At 35.9% G+C, this 18,856-nt stretch overlaps 2 protein-coding genes across 17 annotated transcripts; one reads left to right on the plus strand and one right to left on the minus strand.

The window, feature by feature from the left end:
• Positions 1-753: 753 nt before the first annotated feature.
• Positions 754-6,175, minus strand: LOC306862744 (zinc finger protein 346-like). 4 transcript variants are annotated; one of them, XM_079405707.1, is made up of 8 exons: positions 6,107-6,175; positions 5,546-5,659; positions 5,077-5,180; positions 4,100-4,189; positions 3,863-4,025; positions 3,320-3,535; positions 2,635-2,734; positions 754-2,545 (listed from the first exon to the last, which is right to left on the minus strand). In XM_079405707.1, the coding sequence occupies exons 2-8, from the start codon at positions 5,652-5,654 to the stop codon at positions 2,410-2,412; spliced, it is 918 nt and encodes a 305-aa protein (XP_079261833.1). In that variant the 5' UTR covers positions 5,655-5,659; positions 6,107-6,175; the 3' UTR covers positions 754-2,409. The 4 variants fall into 4 exon arrangements, with proteins under 4 accessions (XP_079261833.1, XP_079261834.1, XP_079261832.1 ...); XM_079405708.1 differs by having other exon boundaries at positions 3,863-4,010; positions 6,107-6,165; XM_079405706.1 differs by lacking the exon at positions 6,107-6,175 and having other exon boundaries at positions 3,863-4,010; positions 5,546-5,653.
• On the plus strand, positions 5,617-16,612 carry LOC306862743 (uncharacterized protein). Of its 13 annotated transcripts, none has more exons than XM_079405704.1 (19): positions 5,617-5,762; positions 6,914-7,032; positions 7,278-7,353; positions 7,456-7,580; positions 8,000-8,245; positions 9,032-9,508; positions 10,199-10,265; positions 10,986-11,065; positions 12,366-12,749; positions 12,983-13,225; positions 14,016-14,077; positions 14,961-15,076; positions 15,158-15,213; positions 15,371-15,572; positions 15,732-15,789; positions 15,897-16,005; positions 16,087-16,142; positions 16,219-16,264; positions 16,361-16,609. In XM_079405704.1, exons 2-18 carry the CDS (start codon positions 6,925-6,927, stop codon positions 16,223-16,225), a joined length of 2,472 nt encoding a protein of 823 aa, XP_079261830.1. In that variant the 5' UTR covers positions 5,617-5,762; positions 6,914-6,924; the 3' UTR covers positions 16,226-16,264; positions 16,361-16,609. The 13 variants fall into 13 exon arrangements, 12 of the variants coding, with proteins under 12 accessions (XP_079261830.1, XP_079261826.1, XP_079261824.1 ...); XM_079405700.1 differs by having other exon boundaries at positions 11,043-11,065; positions 16,087-16,138; positions 16,361-16,607; XM_079405698.1 differs by having other exon boundaries at positions 5,639-5,762; positions 16,087-16,138.
• The last annotated feature ends 2,244 nt before the right edge of the window (positions 16,613-18,856 follow it).

Here is an 18,856-nt window from a genome sequence, read left to right on the forward strand (position 1 = left end):
CTAGATCCATGCATCCTTGATGTTAACTGTATTTTATATATACACTGCCTGGCAAAATTTTTTAATAATAATAATTGTTACCGTCTGGATTTAAATAAGCAAACACTTCAGATTTTAGGATCGAATCATCATTACAGTGTTTCTGACATGTATATTGTCAATTCGTTTAACCCTGACTGACAACATAATGGTTGTTAAGTTGCCAAACATGCAACATGTCAGAAACATAAATCACTGCAATAATGATCCAATCAGTAATTGATTATTTATATATAAACTTGGTAGAATTTTTTTTTTTCAAACAGGTAATTCCGAAGTTATAACTATAACGTTACACACATTAATCATGAGAGCTCATTTATACACAAAACTCTTAAAGGTACAGCGGCAAAAAAAGGGTGAGGTGGAGCAATGCAAGGCTCTAGCAAAAGTTAGCAAGGTAGCTAACATTTTTTATGGCAGCTTTATTGAAAAGGTCAATAAGTAGATGGAAAACAGTAAACTTATAAATGTAGACTTCTATATTGAAAAGAAATGTAGAATAATAAAAGCTGCCCTGTTGAAGTATGCATCTTATTTTTATAGAAGTGACAAAGCCATTCTAACTGAAATGGGCAAGGCTTTCTGTGTCAGGCAATTTATTTTTTTAGCTGTACAAATAATATAAATATCTTATTTCAGCACTGAAAAATAAGATGGATATGAGAGCAATCCGTGTGAGTGTATGTATGTTCATTAAACCAGTCTTTTTTTCTCTCAAAATATTTTACTGGATGAAAAGTAACGTACATCTCTTTAGGCTCACACTGTCGGTTGAAAAAAAATAAAAAAAATTGACCAATAAAAGCAAAATGACAACAAAAACATATATGCTACCAAGTTTGAAGGCCTTAATCCAGCACATAATTGCTGTTGTGCTGCTTAGAGGCCTTTAACATTGCAAGAACGTGTCAATATAACATTTCAGGCTCCCACACTAAGCAACACTGTACTCACAGTAGTCCGTTTGCTGACTGCTATTGGGTTCATTGACAGATTTTGATGAATCTGTATTCATTTCCAACATACATCTATCATAACAGACTTGGGAGAAAGAAAAAAACTAGGCCCTTTCAGTTTGAGAACACACAAAGATTAATGGTCACGCTTCAGTCTTTCACAATGACTTCAAAAACTGCTCCTAATAAACAGACTCTTAAACTGAATCATTTGTAAGCTTAATTATGATGGTTCTAAACACTAATTGAAGTATTGCTGATTTTACATCTTAGCATTAGCATCAGTCTCTTGCATCAAGAACAATCTGCAATGCACATTGCAAAAATAAACAATGCAAGCCATACATTACACATATGCTCAACAGTCATCGAAAACTTGTTGCATTTTCGCTTCATACTTTGCATTTTCGCTTTATAATTAGAGCGTTTTCACATGAATCCTGAACAGAGGCTTTCAACTTACAAGTACATTTATGACTAATCAGCTTGTAGCACTAGTTTGACTTTGTTAAACAGTAACACCAGAATATACTGCAGGAATCTATGTTGTGACAATGTCAGGATGAAATTTGTACCTAAATATAAACTAAATAAATAAATCGCCTTCTTCATCTGGCGCTAATTTCCTATAATTGGACAGCTTTAATAACTAGGACAAGTTCAGTTTGGATGTTAGAACTGAAGCACCAATTTACCTTAACTTAAATCTCTAGTAAGCGTATGAAATTACAGTATACTTCCTATTTAAAGATTTACGTTTACATGGAAATGGAAAGGAGCCATGAAAAATGAAAGACAACTAATGTCCAGCCAAGAACAAACAGAGTAAATCACTAAAATAGGTTAAAAATTCATTTTCTTTTCCAAAATTGACATAGAAAATCAGAAGTTAAGAAATAAAACACTCTTAGCTCCTAAAAAACAAACTTTCCAAATTCAACAGCTTTGCACTTCACAGACATTCACTTAACAAAACACGGAGCTTGAGCAGTTTAAAATAATAAGCAACAAGTAAGAGTAAGAGTATCAAACATATAAACAAAACATCTCCTGAAACCACCTTCAGGACCTGCATCTGTAGGTGGAGGTTGTGGAAATGAATTTTTGTAAACCAAACAAACACGTAACATAACACTAATAAACAATCCTAACATTGGAAAAAGCAGCAACTCTTAAGTTTTGCCTCCTTGCCTTCGGTTTTGGAACAGGGAAAAAAAAAAAAAAAGAGCTGTGGAAGTTTATTGTGGTCCCTCAACTGTGTGTGAGAGCGACAAGAATAGACAGGAAGAGATGTAGTGTGGTGAAAAGCTGGCCTTAGGAGATGCACAGTGCAGACACACATTGACCTGTGCCCAAACAGAGGAAGCTTGTCACAAATGAGAAGAGTGCAGCAGAGTCTGACAATGTCTTCTCACTCATAGCCCTCGTTGAAGCTGTCCCAGTCGCCTGCGTCCTCTGGTCCTTCCAGGTTGGGTAGATAATGGAAATCAGGCTGGTAGTTCTCAGGTGGGGCGGGAAATACATTTGGCCCTTTCTTGAGTTTGACGCTGTCAAATGGGGGAATGTGTTATTAGTCGACCAATAAAATGGGGAAATCTTTTCAAGAAGGCTGTTAAAAGCAGCATGTGGTACTCACTGGTTCTTGTGTTTGGAACCACTGATGTGGGCCTGGTACTGCTCCACGGAGTTCAGCTCAATATTGCACACAGTACATGGGTAGCCCTTCAGTGTAGAGGCTGATAAAAATTGCGACAAAAACAAAGTGACCACAAATCCTCAATTTCAAGGTTAAAATGGAGTAAGTGTTATACAGAAGTATATCAACTAGGGCTGTGCAGCCAAATTGCATGGCATTCTGCATTATACTGCAAGTCCCATATTTATGACTGGATTCTATGATTCCATCTGAATTGCAGAAATCCTTACTATATGCATAAACACACTATATTTGAAATTTAGCTGCAACCCGAATATAGATCTTAAACATAATTTGAGGTGCATCTAAACATGGTCAGCGATATTCCTTATGTTTTGTGCAACTTGTTCAGTTGTTCAAGATAAACTTGAAGTTAAATCAACTCTGGTTGATTATCATAATTCATTTAGATGTTTGAAAATGCAGTTGAACATTCACAGAATTGTGAAGTGTGCACCTTTGTTAAATCACTTCATTGGTTTAATAATTTGTATATGAATTATATAAATTATTATATTACTACATAAAAGGGGAACTTCTGGCTGTGTGTTACTGATGTAATTCCCGCTTAAAATCCACATCAAGTTTTACATATGGGATGTGAAACCCCATTCTATGTTCTGACCTGGTGCAGAGGACGGTCCATAGGTCTCCATCAGCTTCTGTTTAGTCAGGTGTTTTTTATGTTTCTTGCCACTGTAGTGCTGCTGAGCCATGAGGGGATTGTTGAAGGAAGCCTGGCAGATGGAGCAGAAGCGGTTGGGGTCCCACTTTGCTGGCCCCTGCCCACCTTCAGGTAGCCCTTCATCCTTCTTCACCTGCGCTTTGGGCTGAGGTAATGCTGGAGTATGAGCCAAAACACAGCAGGTCAGCTTTTCAGTGTGAAACAGAATGGAATGCATATGTATTATGATCATTTAACATTTTTTATCCTATTTTTTTATGAAAATGTCTAAACTATTAGGTGTAAAATCAGAAAATACGATCAACTGCTTTGCATTTGTGGCATACAATATACCTAGGAATACTGTATAATGCATTACGAAAATACCCAATACAAAAGAACTGATCGCAGAGCAAGTCTAACGTGTTTTTACGAGTGTACAACTCATTCTGATAATTCCAGGATTTTAAGCACTAAATATCATGATAAATCAAGTCTTCTTACCAGGAGTCTGCTGACCAAAGGTCTTCAAGCGAAGGTTCTTGGAGTGAACTTTGCCCTGGTAATGTGACTGTGCCACTACCGGAGAAGAGAATGTCATGTTGCACACATTGCAGGCTTTGTATTTGTCCCCATCGTCAACATTAATTGTCTGCAAAACATAACACTATCCATTAATGCAGGATCTGTGATCCAATATTCAATAAGTCTCCATCACATCTGGCCATTTATCTGACTTACATCACCTGAAGGCTTGAACCGCTTTGCGATGGGCTCCTCATTACTATGAATGCTCATGTACCGGCGTACTTTGCTCTCATGTTTTTTGCTCTGCAAGAGACAAAACATTAACATTAGAAGGTATGACATTAAGTAAAGTGCTTTTGTCATGGGATAATTGTCATGAAACATTTTCCAAGCGTTATTTACCAAGTTATAGTCAGTTATCATGCTGGAAATAATACATGCATGTTTCATCAATGTTTGGGTAAAAATGTCTTACATTTTGACAATCTCTGATCAAATAATGAGCAGAAGTTAAAAATCATGAGTGATGTAACAAACTGCTGGAACTGGAAGGTCATGTTGAGCACGCTTCATTGTGGGATACAGCCTGACTTGGTACCCACAGGCATGTCCCAATACCCACATACCCAATTCTGTCCCTTTTAAGGGAGGCCAGCTTACTGGGGGACCATCTTGGGAAATCTTCTATTTATTTCAATAGTATTTATTCTGTCACGAGAATTTGTTTACTAGAATTGTCATATTGTGAACACAAATTTCTCTCATTTATTGTAATTCATGTGGCTCGACTTCTCCCTGTTCCCTTACAAAAAGGTTTTATTATAGTAAAAGTTTTTTTTTTGGCGCATTGATTACCATTTGTATAGCCACAGTTTTACTACGAAATACCATGGTTAAACAATGGTTAGTGTAGCAAGACGATTGTTAATTTTAACTATAGTAACCATGGTTTTCTGGTTTTATTTGAAGTAAAACCATGGTTAATTTTCGTAAGGGTTGTAATCTGGATATTCAAAGCAAGCATACATCAAAACAGAGCATACTGCAAAAGTAGTACGAGTAGCATGCTAGTATGCCATTCTGAAACACTTGAAATCAGTACTAGTCCCCAAAACCCCGTTTTTTACTCTATTGGCTGAGGAACAAAGGAAATGGTGCGATCATTTAGACTTTAAAAACTAAATTCATACCTGGTAATGTGCAAGTTTCTGGGATTCTGAGATTAAGACAGCGCTACAGACTTTACACTGGGAATCAGAGAACAAGTCACTGTGCTCCTTTATCATTCGGTTCACTGAAAGAAAGATCAGCATCAGAAACAGTAACTACAAAGCGGCATTTCATTGGTATATAAAAGACACGCATACAAAACTGCTTTGAGGCAAAGTATGCAACGCTAAAATCAAACCTAAATTAGACTTTGCATTTAGGTGCAAAAAATCAGACTATGTCTTACATCGACCTTGGATACGCTGCTCTTCCTAGACACTAAAGCAGCAGTCCTAACAGCACTGAGGAGCTTGAGCTATGCTACCATGCTTTACACTCCCTCACACTCTCAGTCGCAGAACATTCAAGGAATAAATGTCATGTTTTACTTATAAATAATGCATCGAATGTAACACCATTTATTCTGAATGAATGTCGCCAGTCTCTTACCCTCGGCCGCCCCTGAAGGTAAATATGGAAAATCTCCATTCGGCTCTTGCTGCGCCATGTTTGCAGGAGGCGGACCGCGCATGCGCAAACGATGCAAGTCTCTTTTCATAAATCCTGTAACCCATTTTTATTCTATTTACAAACAAATATTTATCCTACATGCTTCACAAAATTATTTCTATACACATCTACGCAACCCCTAAGCAATGCAGATGAGGTAAGGATCCGTAAGAGAATCTATAGGGGGTAAATATGTGTCTTGCTGCTATGCAAGTTGGTTTTTTTTTGCTAAAGGGAAGGGGTGTATGGTGACCCATACTCGGAATTTGTGCTCTGCATTTAACCCATCCAAGTGTACACACAGTAGTGAACATACACCTGCAGCAGCTGGGGGTTCGGTGCCTTGCTCAAGGGTCTCACCTCAGTCGTGGTATTCACTAACTTACCCCACCTAAAGTTACAATCCCTGCTCGAATTTTACCAGTTTTAAGTGTTATTAACCCTCAAATGAACACTCCTAATTTCGCTTACGATTTTACAAGAATATGTAATTATTTGCACCTCAAATCCTGGGTGTGATTAAGTCTGGTTGGTGAATTAATTTGGTTTTGTGGAGTCGAATCTTTCAGTGAACCGATTCACAAAATCCGTTCAGGAATGGGTTTGAATCTGAGCTAACAACTCACTGAACAACAATTTTATTGTGAGAGTAAACTCTATTTAGTTTCGAAATGAATGGTTTTATGAGCTGAATTTTGGCTTCTAACTGAATTGGGACACAGGGAGCTTAATGAACATCCTTAATGGATTAATTTAAAAGAAATGTGACTATGATTTAACGTATTGATATGACTTACATTTTATTTCCATCAAATTTAGTGGAGTTTTAAAACCCTATTTTGTTATTAAAACCCTACATATTAGTGATGCGATGTAATTTTAATGTCATTTATTTTATGTAGTTAACATCGCATTCTTATTTGGATTAACGTTGTCTTTAAAACCTAATAAATGTTGTAAAAAAAATGTTGAAATTACGTAAAAGAATCATTGAATCTTGTTCTTTGAAACAAACCGATTCGCGGAAATGATTCGAACTCCCCATCAAATAAAAAAAAATCGTGCTAGCTCGCGCGCTGTTGGTTGTGACGTAACGTCTTTCCTTGCCCCTCATGTCACGTGACATGACAACCGCTTGTGGAAAATATCTTGGAATCGAAATCCTTGTTTTTCGAGCCTTCGACCGACCGAACTAACGTTGTATTATCGAATATGAACATTGAACGCGTTCAGTAAAAGTTTATGAGCAGATTAGCGTCTCAGAGAGTGTGTCCAGAGGTGTTCACAGAGACAATTAATGTTGTTGAGGTCGCGGCAGGATGCCCCGCCGGAAGTGCACAACGGATGAAGGCGGAAGAAGAGCGAAAGTCAGCAGAGTGGAGCACAATGAAGAAACCCTGGTCATATCTGATTCTGAAAATGAAGAGGTACTGTGTGTTCGGCTTCGTTTAAAGGGTTATGTGTGGTTTAGGGGTTGTCTAAATGGGACAGCAACAACTTCTCCTAAATAATTATCATGGTTTCTAATAAATATCACTGTTAGTACCAGATATTCTGTGTTTCAGCTAATTTATGTTCCTGTAACATCACCAAATGGAACTTGCAAAAAAAAAAAAAAAAGTAAGATTTCCAAACATTCCCCCATCTTTAAATTTGTCTTTTTTATCCTCAGGAGGAAGATTGCTCATTTAAACAATCTTCTCGCACAGTCCGGTGGAAACGAAGGGGGAATCACTCTCAACTACAAGGTACCATAACTTAGAATTTCGCAAGATATCATTAACTTTGATTGAAAAATTAGGTGTGCGTTTGATTCAGACCTGTTTGTGTTGTTCTGCTTGTGATTTCAGACATGACAGAAGAAGAGATGCTGGACCTGGCTATGAGACTTAGCGCTCAGGAAGCAAACAGTGCTGCCCAGAAACGACAGCAGGAAGACAGCAACATACAAAAAGCCATAGCAGAAAGTCTTAATGTTGGTGAAACATTTGTTCTCATAAAGGCTGTAATGCATTATATGACGTTTAAAATTTGAACGGATTTTAAAACACTAAGCGTCGTTCCCTTTTGTAAGTTTTAAGTCATTCCGAAAACAAACAAACTCACTCACTTAGAAACATGTGCCTCGCTGCTGTGAGATACATGGAATAAAACAAACAACTATAAATTCTAACAACATCTCAAAATATCAAACATGAATCTGTGCCTATTATACACTACTTGATTTTCAGTGAAATCTGTCAACTCCGACTGCCCAAAATTTCAGACTGGCTCTGACTTTCATCAAGTAGGGTGGACTTGTGTAGACTGCAAAACTTGTGTAGTGTGTTCCAGCCTTAAATTTTACAAGTTTCTTTTATAAGTTTGAAAGAATTGCTGCTTGTATTTCCGCAGGCAAGCACTGTTAAAGCATCGGACAGTCAAGATGAAGCAGCCAGCTCTACAGATCAATCACAGCAGAATGTAACAAATGCGATACCACGCTTGAGGCGAAAACTGTTGTACACCGGCCGAGATCAGACACACAGTGAGAATGAGAGGGAAACGATTAGTCCGCTTCCAGAAATGCCTGATCTATCACAGGCGACCTCCTCGCAGAGTTCTCCAGCTCAGATCTCCAGTCCTTCTGCCAACACTCAGGTTAGCTGTTATGAAATGGCTTCACATTTTATCAAATTATTGTTTTCTGCTTAATCCCATAAAACATTATCATATTTCATATGCACACTTCTAAGGCCTTTAAATTATCAACATCATCAAAACTTTGCTGATCTGTTGTACACAATCTTCTACATGCCTCGTGTTGTCTGATTGAGAGTTTAAACTTTATTAGGCCCTTTATTATAATTTTAAAACTTTCCCTTTTGGTTTGTGGTACACGTATTTTTGTGGTGAAATCTTTACTGATGTTAAATTTAAGAGTAAAGCTTATATTGTTAGTAATATATTAAGTTAACAATTGGGTTTACTGGATTATCCATACAATTTTTTTTTTGTAAAATTATATTAAAATGTAAATATTAAATATGAAACATCAGGCTTTTGAGGATTTAAATATCTCTCAGTCAGTAATCAATTGCATTCCATGATATTTTTTGCCCCCCCCCCCCTCAATTTTTTTCATTACAAGCATTACAGAATTTCATCTTACTTTTTGGCTATATAAATATCAGAAACACCTCCAAATTGTATATTGATAAATAAAATAAAATATTTTTTTTCCTTCTCGAGTATGAGCTTCATATTCTCATTTTATTATACTAAATGAGCTGTAAAATTCTAATGTATTAAATATGACACTCAGTATAAAAGAAAGAAATGCACATATGCATACTTTTTAAAGATTTTTTATTAAAAATTTACAGGATTAATTACTATAATATTAACCTTCCCCTTTTTTTCACTTATGCTCATGCATCTCTCTAGGACAAGACCTCAGATAAACAGACAGTCATCAGCAACACTCCTGAGCTCTTCAGATCTGTCTCAGATTCCCAGTCCCAGACATCCCCTCTCTTCACCAGGCATGGCAGCTTCATTCGTCAGGCTGTAGTATGTGTAGAGAAACTGAGTCAGGACCTCATCCCGGCAAGCACAGACTCAAAATTTCACACACAGGACAGCGCTGCTGCCTCATTCCCCGAGCAGGAAGATTCGCCCTTTTTCAAAGTCTTTACTCAGAAAGACTTCAAACGAAAAATTGATTTGCTAGAGGACAAAGACTGCTGTAAAAATACTAATGCAAGTGAAGACGATACTCAAATATCTGATGAAGAGACCCATTTACCAACACAAGTAAGCCAAGATTTGAGCACAGGTCCAGATACGTGCCTTTCACTTTCTAGAAGATCAAGCCCCAAATGTGTACCTAAAAACAGCAGTGAAGATGTCACTGTAGCAAGTGTAAGTAAGGACATCTTAGAATAACAGGTTTTGCTGTTACACTACTGTTCAAAAGTTTGGGGTTTTGATTTGACCAAAAAAAAAAAAAAAAGTAATTCATCAAGGAACAAAAAAGTAAAGACATTTATAATGTTGCAGAGCATTTTTAGTTCAGTTAATGCTCTTATTTTTAACTATCTTGAACATTTATATTAAAGTGTAAAAAATAATTCAGAATATTACTGTTTTACTGCATTTTTGATCGAATGAATGTAGCCTTGGTGAGCGCACAACTTTTTCAAAAGCATTCAAAAAAATCTTACCCCGTAACATTTGAATGGTAGTGTGTATTCCTCAGAGCACTGTATTATAAGTCGCTTGTATTTGTAGAAGGCTGTAGCTTTACCTTGTTAAGTTTTGAATGGATTAATCCTTTCTAATGTTGTAATCATTTTTAAAAATGAGTTTTACTTAAAGTTACACAATCCTGCTACTTGAAACCTACCCGGGGAAGGTAAAAATCAGCAGAAATAGTATGGTATCTTTAAATGTTTGGCACACAATGTTGCTGATTCTCTCACATACTGTATAGGATACATGTGTATGTGAATTGGGATTTGGCCTGTATCTCCAGAGATGAGGTTGAGCTCCGCTGACTGGCATTTTCTACTCTATTTGTGTTCTAACTCCATTGTGTGATCATTTTAACAGAAAACTCCTAATCTAAAGCAAGTGGAGGATCAGACCACTCGGGGTGAGAATGTAAAATCTGACACTGGTATGCCATTTCTTGCACTACTCTCCTCTTCATGTTTGCTCTGCTTACTCAGAAGAACTACGAGTTTGTAGCTTTCAAATTATCATCTTTGTCTGATGCCACTGCACAAATATAAATTAACATGCATACTTCATTTCCAAGTGGTATGAGGATGCACAGGCTCTTTAAGGTCATATAGTTGTATCAAACTAAATACTTTAGCATTTAGTAAAGAATCAAAGCTATTTGAGTTTGATTTCTGGCAACAGAAAAGCAGTTAATTAATGCTTGAAGTTGCATGTGTGGTTGACCCACTGTTGCTGCGAGACTGAGCAGTGTTTTGCAGTATTTGGTACCACACAGAGCGAGTTTGGTTCCTGCCGACAGGGCCTGTCAAGTTATTGGGTTCTCTGTGCGATGGTTCCATACAAATTAAAATTCAGCTAGGCCATTATTATTTTTATTTTTTTAGAAATACGTGATTTAGTTTAGCAAGGATGCATTAAATTGATCAAAAGTGGCAGTAAAAATAGATTACAAAAGATTTGTGCTTCAAATAAATGCTGTTCTGTGAAACTTTCTATTCATCAAAAAAATTCTACAAAAAATGTTTAAAGTCTAGACGTCTGTTGTCTAAGACAACAACAAACTTTTGAACAGTAGTGTATGATAGTTATACATGTGATTTTGTACAGAACGCTTGAATTAGCCCTAAATATATCATTGTGTTTTAAACTGTAGAAACTGCTCCAAACACTTGGAATGAATTTTCTAGTCACATGGTCTTGCATTTAACAGATGAAGATGATGCCAGTGAAGAGGTAGGTACTGTACTTTTATAGTTAGTAGTTTATATATTAAAAATAACTGCATGTTTAATGGCCTGTCAGTTGAACAGAGGGGTATTAAATATTCAGAAGATTTGGTCATATGGGTCATTCCGTGTCAAATCAAACAAACTTCCCCGGCTCAAATTTGTGATTTTGCTGGTATTTTGTTTTCTGAAGAAATACAGTCTCGTATAGTGATGAAACCGAAAATATTAAATCTCATGGATGAGTTTTGACTGAGTAATCCTACTTTGTATAGGGGGGTTTAAAATGGCAGTTTTCGCCTGAGATTCAGGCGTTCGGCTTTAAATACAGTAAGTATCAGCTGTATACAAAGTGACCAACATTTGCTTTTCAGCCACTAAAAATGGGTAATATTCAACCATCTGAAAATGGAGCCTCATTGAGATCCCCATGTCTCTAGAACTGAATAATGTAGGGCCTTGAAAATGAAGATTCCAAAAGAAAAGTTTATTAAAAAGTAGAATCTAAAATCATATTGCGACATCGTTAATACTTCTTGAGTTATAGGCATGCAAACTTTGGAAAACTAATATTTATGGCATATCTAAAAGGGCATTAATATATCTTTAAAACGTCTTTGAGTTACAATCATGCAAACTTTGAAGAAAAAACCTGAAAAGTGCCGTTTCCCCATTTTTGAATGGTCACCATTGGCACATAATGCAACAAAGATTGCTAGTGAACAGATTTTACTATCAGACCTACCGATCTCTGTGTAAAATAATATGATGCCGCCATCTTTCTGAAGTCATTTTTACCCTCTTGTAATTTGGCTCTGAATCTCAAGTGAAAATTGCCATTTTGACCCCCCTCTACAAAATAGTTGATTACTCAGTAAATATTCATCCATGACATTTAATATTTTGGCTTTCATTACTATACATGTCTGTCTTTCTCCAGAAAAAATATTAGCAAAATCAAAAGTTTGAGCCGGGGACCTCTGGTTGAGTTGACACTGAATGACCCTATTATGTAAGCCCTTTATTGCCATAACCAGATTAAGACAATGTTATGGTTTCTAGAGCTTCGACCACAACATCTGGCATATGCCTCTACTCAGAATTGTGGGTCAGGATGGCAACCATAAAATTTTGTTATTATTTTGTTGTGATATTATAATCAGATAGAAAAAGTATGCGCATGTCTTAGTTTATTGGGAATATGCTTGTTACATGTATACAGGAATATTCCAATAGCTATAGAAAATGTTAACAGCAAGGTTTAACCAGAGTATGGTTCTTATTTTGTAATATGTTGTCATTTCCAGGTTCTTTCCCCCAGCCCAGTGTTGTGCAAGGAAAAGATTAAGCCAATCAAGACTGAGCTTTCCCCATCCCAGTCCTGCGTCTCTCCAGCTACCGTCACAATCGGTTCTTCTACACAAGACACACAGATATCCCGGTCTGTCCTGGAAGAGGACTCAAAAGCATCCAAGGGTGTGGAATTCAAACCCTCCCACTGTAAATCTCCACATTCTTCAGCGGAAAAAGGAGAATGCACTATCTCTTACTACTGGGGAGTACCTTTCTGCCCCGTGGACCAAAACCCGGACGAGTACACACGTGTGATCATGTGTCAAATGGAGGTGTATGAGAAGAGCCTGAAGGAGGCCCAGCGAGAGCTGCTGCACAAAGCAGACTGGGGACAGCCAGTGAGTGACATCAGCTGCATTCATTCAGTCAAAACGTCATTTACAGCAGTTATATTCAGGGGCGTAGGAACTCAAACTTAGCAGCTTTCCTCATGGAGATGAATTGTGACATTTACAATTGTTTTATGGCTGCCAAAACCACTGTAACAATATTGTTTTAATACAATATTTTAATGTAGAATGCCCAATGAGATATATATATATATATATATTTTTTTTTTTTTTAAATATAGGTGTTTCCTGGCTCAGAGAGGCCGTTTGGTGTAAGGAGATGGAAGCGCCACAGAGCTCCTCGGCTGTCAGAGGATGAGGAGGAGAATGAAGAAGAGGCAGAGAAAGAAAATAACAGAACAGAAGTAGAAGAAAAGGACGAAGCCAAGGAGGAGTTTGTGGTGGGGTCACAGGAGGATGCTGAGGGTGGACAGAGTGAAACATACGTAGTTTTGTCATCTCCAGAGACAAAAGATGAGCAAGTGGTTAGTATACTGTTCTTGATATCACTCTAAACTCTGTCATTGTATTTGTTGTTTAGATTTAGGAATGTCATCATTTGAAATGATTATGTAGTCAGATTTTCAGCATGTCTGCTTAGATCCATGGCTTTTTTTTTTTGGAGAGATATTTTATTGATATTATATGCTGTATCCTCTGAAAAAGGACGGAATTATTAGGAAAAAAGACACTATAGGCAAAAACAAGGTTTTTATTCACCAATCAATTTTCAAGTTCTAGGCCAATTTGTTTTTAAATGAAACTTTATTCAAAGATGATTCTCAACTTATGAATGATATTACAGAACGATTTGATATAGTGTTTTTCTTTAGACAGTATGTTTAAATTTTGCCATAGAGGATATTCCTTTTCTATGCTTTGTATCTATACATCGAGAAAAAAAGGGTATTAATGAGAGTAACAACTTGGCAACATTTTTATAAGAATCTCATATTTCATAGGAATATATTTATTTAGAGAGGGATACAATTTATTTCCTCATTCACTTGTGTCCCCAAAATGTCTATGGAGGACATGTATGAAAATGTTCATAATAGAAAGTCATATTCTGTTTTGAATCCCTAATGTTCTCCTGAGACATTAATTTATGAGGAAAGAATGAAAAAAAGCTGGATCTCAGGAGGATATAGTTTTTTTTCCCTTGTATATTGGTGTAATACCATCATCAACCACAAGATGACGCTCCATTTATATGTACTGGAACAAAGACTGTTGCTGCACATGTTACTGATATTTTGTTTGCTTTCTCAACAGCAAAAAAACCCTTTCCTCAGCCATGAGGAGCCTGTAACTGCCGCTTTAAATAAACCTTTCAGGTAACCTTTTAGGTGTCTCGTTCCCTTAACTCTTAGATGTAGTTACATTTAAAAATATATATTTTTTTTTGTATTTAAAAAAAAAAAAAAAAAAATTTTGAAAATTGCTCTGGTGTTTATATTTCCATCAAAGTAGCTTTTTGCAACTTATGTTACACATTCCATCCATTGAAAGAATTGGGTGACGTGCTTATGTCAGTAGCACAGTCAGCATCAAATTTGCTGCAAACACTGCAAAATATATATATATATATGTGACCCTGGACCACAAAACCAGTCTTATTTTGCACAGGTATATTTGTAGCAATAGCCAAAAATACATTGTATGGGTCAAAATTATCCATTTTTCTTTTATGCCAAAAATCATTAGGATATTAAGTAAAGATCATGTTCCATGAAGATATTTAGTAAATTTCTTACCGTAAATATATCAAAACTTCATTTATGATTAGTAATATCCATTGCTAAGAACTTTATTTGGACAACTTTAAAGGCGATTTTCTCAATATTTAGATTTTCTTTTGCACCCTCAGATTCCAGATTTTCAAATAAATTGTATCTCAGCCAAATATTGTCCTATCATAACAAATCATACATCAATGGAAAGCTTATTTATCCAGCTTTCAGATTATGTATAAAACTCAATTTCGAAAAAATTGACACTTAAGACTGGTTTTGTGGTCCGATGTCACATATATATATATGCATTTTTTTCAAACGAAGAATCCTGTAAAAGATAGGTTGTACATTGTGTAATGTTTGAGTTATTTTTGAAAATATTTCAGCTCTTGTTTTCCATATAGTGAAAGTGGACAGAGATTTACTTTAGAAAGAAAGGTATACAACAGTATTATAAAGCTGTCCTAACACATCTCATTGACAGGAAAAGTGCTCCATGGGATACTTCAGACGAAACTCAAATACAATGTTCAGCTAAGCAGGAGGAAGAAAAGGCCCAGAATCATGAGCATTGTGAAGAGGATGAGATCATTTGTCCAGGTATGTGACTCAGCCCTTCAGAAGATGATGATACCTTTTCCTCTGGTATAAGTGTAATTTAGTTGCATGTTCTTCATACAGAGACTCAGATGACTCGAAACAGCACACCAGAGCTAATGGTGACCAGTCCTGCACAGGTACAGTAGCTCCATTCAATTCTGTTCCAATCCAAATGCAGCATCCTAAAAGGAACCTCATACAACAGACAATATAGACTTTCATTTACAGCCAGACAGGATCTGAATGAATTTCAATAAGACCTTATAATTTTAAATGAGCTTCCCTCATTCACAGCCCCAGTCTCACGCTGACAGTGAGGTGATGGAGGTAGAGGAGGGAGGAGGCTCTCCTGCTGTAGAAGAGGAGATGATGGAGCAAGAGGCAGCTCCTCTTCACAATCAGGGGATGGAATGCCCCATGTGCTCCAAACTTTTCCCCATCAGGGAGATCGAGATGCACGCGGCTTACTGTAATGGCGAAGCAGACCACTCGCAAGGTTAGCTCTCTAAAAGCACTTTTTCAAATTTTCAGTATGCAAGTAGATGCAAGAAAGAAGACCAGAGGAATTCAGCATGCAAATATTATGATGCCAACATTTCTGTTAATTGTGGAATAGGTCAAGAAATTTGTGAAGTGAAATATTTTGTTATTGTAGTTATTGCCCGAAGGAAAAGGACCAAAATAAATTTTGATGAAACTCCGCAAACTGGCAAGTAGGTACAACAAACATTTAAACACTGAAAGATCATTAATCATGTTGAACAAATTAAAATAGCGGTGTCATAAAAAATAGAAAATTTTAATAGCATTTTCTTTGCAGATCAGCACAGACGGAGAAGTGTTACAGGTGTCAGGGATATTTTACACTCCAGGAGTATCCAGAACATGCCAGTTTGTGCTTTGAAAAGAAAGACTCAAGATCTGATCAGGTAACATCATTTTTAAATGTCTAAACTTCCTCTGAGAGGTTTTGTATTGTGTTTGTATCAAGTGTCAACATACTACTTTAGCAGGAAAACGGCCTGCTTTCTGCTCTGGACCGGACAGAACGGAGACAAACTGGTGTGTAATCTTTCTCATTTCTAGTGTTTATGCCAATAAAGCTTGACAGATGAGACTTTTATTACATTCTTTACTTACAGGCACTGATGAACCTGGTCCATCTGATGTTGCTACCACAAGCAACTGGTACAGTTCCGATATTGTTTGCTAAACATGTTTAATATGCATATGCCTTCACGTTTATCTAGATCAACAATAATTATTATGTTAATGGTTCCCCAGTGGCCTTGCTGATCCTTCTGAATGTGTAGACTGCTCGGCGATGACTTCCTGTACAAGTAACACCTTCACTCCTCGATCAGTGAACATCGACTGCTTTGTTCACTCCTCTAAGAACAGCCAAAGACTCTCAAGAAAGAGAAAATTCAAAAAATAGTGTCAACATGCTTTTAGTAACACTTGTGTCGGTACTTTTCAGTGCCTCTCCATTTGTATGGCTTTTTATAAAATAAAAAATGCACAAATGTATATATTTAAGTCTTTGTTGTCTTATAAAATCGCGTTAAATAATATTGGTATCTCATGAAAAGTCTAATTTGATATGTATGTTTTTATATGGTTCATCTGCCTGAATGCCAATCCATATAGGTGTATATGTGTTTTTTTTTTCTCTAAGGTGTGGTCACATTTTACTGTTGCTTGGCCAATTTTAATAAGTTTTATCGGAAATTTCACATGAGGGCGAAAAAGTTCTCCATGCAGATTAACTACGCGGTGACCAGTGATATATAAAGTAATGCAATATTAATATGCTGATCTAGTTTGTTTTTAGTTGCCTGTATAAGCTTATATCAGTAAGTTTTAGGACCATAGGTTTGGGATAAGCAGAGTCAGATTTGTATGCAGTAATAGCGCCACCTTGTGGGAATTCCATATTTCAGCTCTTCATTATAATTTACAGTAGATCATATTTTCTTTTTACAAAAGCTGTTAAGAGAGGCCATCCAGTGGCCAGCTTGATTATTTATTCTGATTTGACTCATGAAGATTGAAGGTTCACATTCTGTGCAGTTTTTGTACCCAAGAGTGCTGTGAGCATCATAACGTCATTCCAGCACACTTATAATTCTTACCTATTTAGCAAAAACTGATTTTCCCTAATGCTTACTAAAGCTGCATTTACTTTATTAAAATACAGTAAGCAATAATATTATTAAAAATTCAAATAACTTTTCCATTTTGAGATATTTTAAAATGTAATGTCTTCCTGTGATGGCAAAGCTGAAGTTCATTCCTGCAGTCTTCAGTCACGTGATCCTTCAGAAATCATTCTAAGCAGATTTGGTCCTCAAGCAACATTTCTTAGAACAGTGTTGAAAATAGTTGATATTTTTGTGGAAACTTCTAAAGAACAGCATGTATTTAAAAAAAATAATTAAATCTACTGTCACTTTTGTTGAATATAACATTAAGTGATTTACTTAATCCACATTTTATATATATATATATATATATATAAATGGCAGCAGTTATTTTATATATGGTATTGAAATATATAGCACATCACAGTGGCTCTCAGTATGTCACTTGACTCCTTAAAACAGATTAAAAGAACAAAGATGATGACTAAAGTGGTCTGTGTCTTGCTGCTTTGCCCCTGCACATGTGCAAATGCACTCGAAGAAAAGAAAGAATATGGAGGGAAACACGAGGAATGCACGTCACAGAGTGAGGGGGTGGGGGTGACAGTTCTCATTCAAACTACTGTGACCCAGTTATATAGGGATTCATGAGAATGTCCTAAAGTATGGACAAAACATACTTTTTATAGACCCAATATCTGCAATTGACAAAAATTTAAAGATCCTATTTATTTTATGCTTTAAAAATTTACATTTAAAAAAAAAATGCATATTTCAATGATACATTTTATTTTATTATCACTTTACAATTATGCTTAATGTATTAACATTAGTTGCTGCATTAGTTATCACAAACTAACAAAGAACATTTATGTTCTTAAGCATATATTCAGTAAAATATAAAAATGTTTATTGTTAATGTTTATTCATAAAACATTAATTTGCACTTAATGTACACTGTTAAACGCACACACAGTTTTAAAAACGTATTTGTATATGTAGAACAATTGCCAAGATTAATAAACACTAAACGTTGTTAATTTTTAGGTTATTATAACAAATGCATTAACTTACAATTTACAATTAATGATAACAAATTGACCTTTACAGTTCCTTTATTGATTTAGTAGTTTTTTAATTAATTTAAATATTATTTTAATGTTTTTTTTTTTTTTTTAAACCTAAACTTTAAAGTAAATGTTAAATAGACTTAAAGAGCTAGTAAGTGTAATTATTAAACTAATAATTCGCATGATGTTTGCTGGTATTATTGCAAAACATTAAAACAAGTTCCCATATTATTGGACGCTGAAATATGCTAAAATAGTAGCTAGAGGATCTGTATGTGAATGATTATGCATGCAGAAATGCTACACCCTAATTTCATGTTAGATAACACAGAACATGCAACACTATCTTGTGAGACACAAAAGTAAGGAGTATCCTGAAGTGGGGAAACCAAAACTTGGTACATATGTTTTGAAAGGCGTGCGTATCTTGATTTACTTTTCATTGTAATTATAAACCATAGCTCTTGCTATCACTTGTGTGTTAATTTGTCATCAGGGTAAAGTCGGCATAATTCACAGCTCTGCTTTGAAAAAGTTCAAGTTTGTGAATGTGATATTGTGAAGTA

The sequence above is a fragment of the Barbus barbus genome (assembly GCF_936440315.1).
Source record: "Barbus barbus genome assembly, chromosome: 43".
Classification (NCBI taxonomy): Eukaryota; Metazoa; Chordata; class Actinopteri; order Cypriniformes; family Cyprinidae; genus Barbus; species Barbus barbus.

Bases quoted from the DNA above. Each gene is read 5' to 3' on its own strand.
- LOC306862744 (XM_079405707.1), bottom strand. From the start codon at position 5,654: ATGAAAAGAGACTTGCATCGTTTGCGCATGCGCGGTCCGCCTCCTGCA. The intron at 5,181-5,545 runs GTAAGAGACTGG...TCTTTCTTTCAG, and splicing joins ACCTTCAGGGGCGGCCGAGG to TGAACCGAATGATAAAGGAG. The intron at 4,190-5,076 runs GTATGAATTTAG...TGTCTCTTGCAG, and splicing joins AGAAACTTGCACATTACCAG to AGCAAAAAACATGAGAGCAA.
- LOC306862743 (XM_079405698.1), top strand. From the start codon at position 6,925: ATGCCCCGCCGGAAGTGCACAACGGATGAAGGCGGAAGAAGAGCGAAA. The intron at 13,226-14,015 runs GTTAGTATACTG...CTTTCTCAACAG, and splicing joins AGACAAAAGATGAGCAAGTG to CAAAAAAACCCTTTCCTCAG. The intron at 16,265-16,360 runs GTACAGTTCCGA...ATGGTTCCCCAG, and splicing joins GTTGCTACCACAAGCAACTG to TGGCCTTGCTGATCCTTCTG.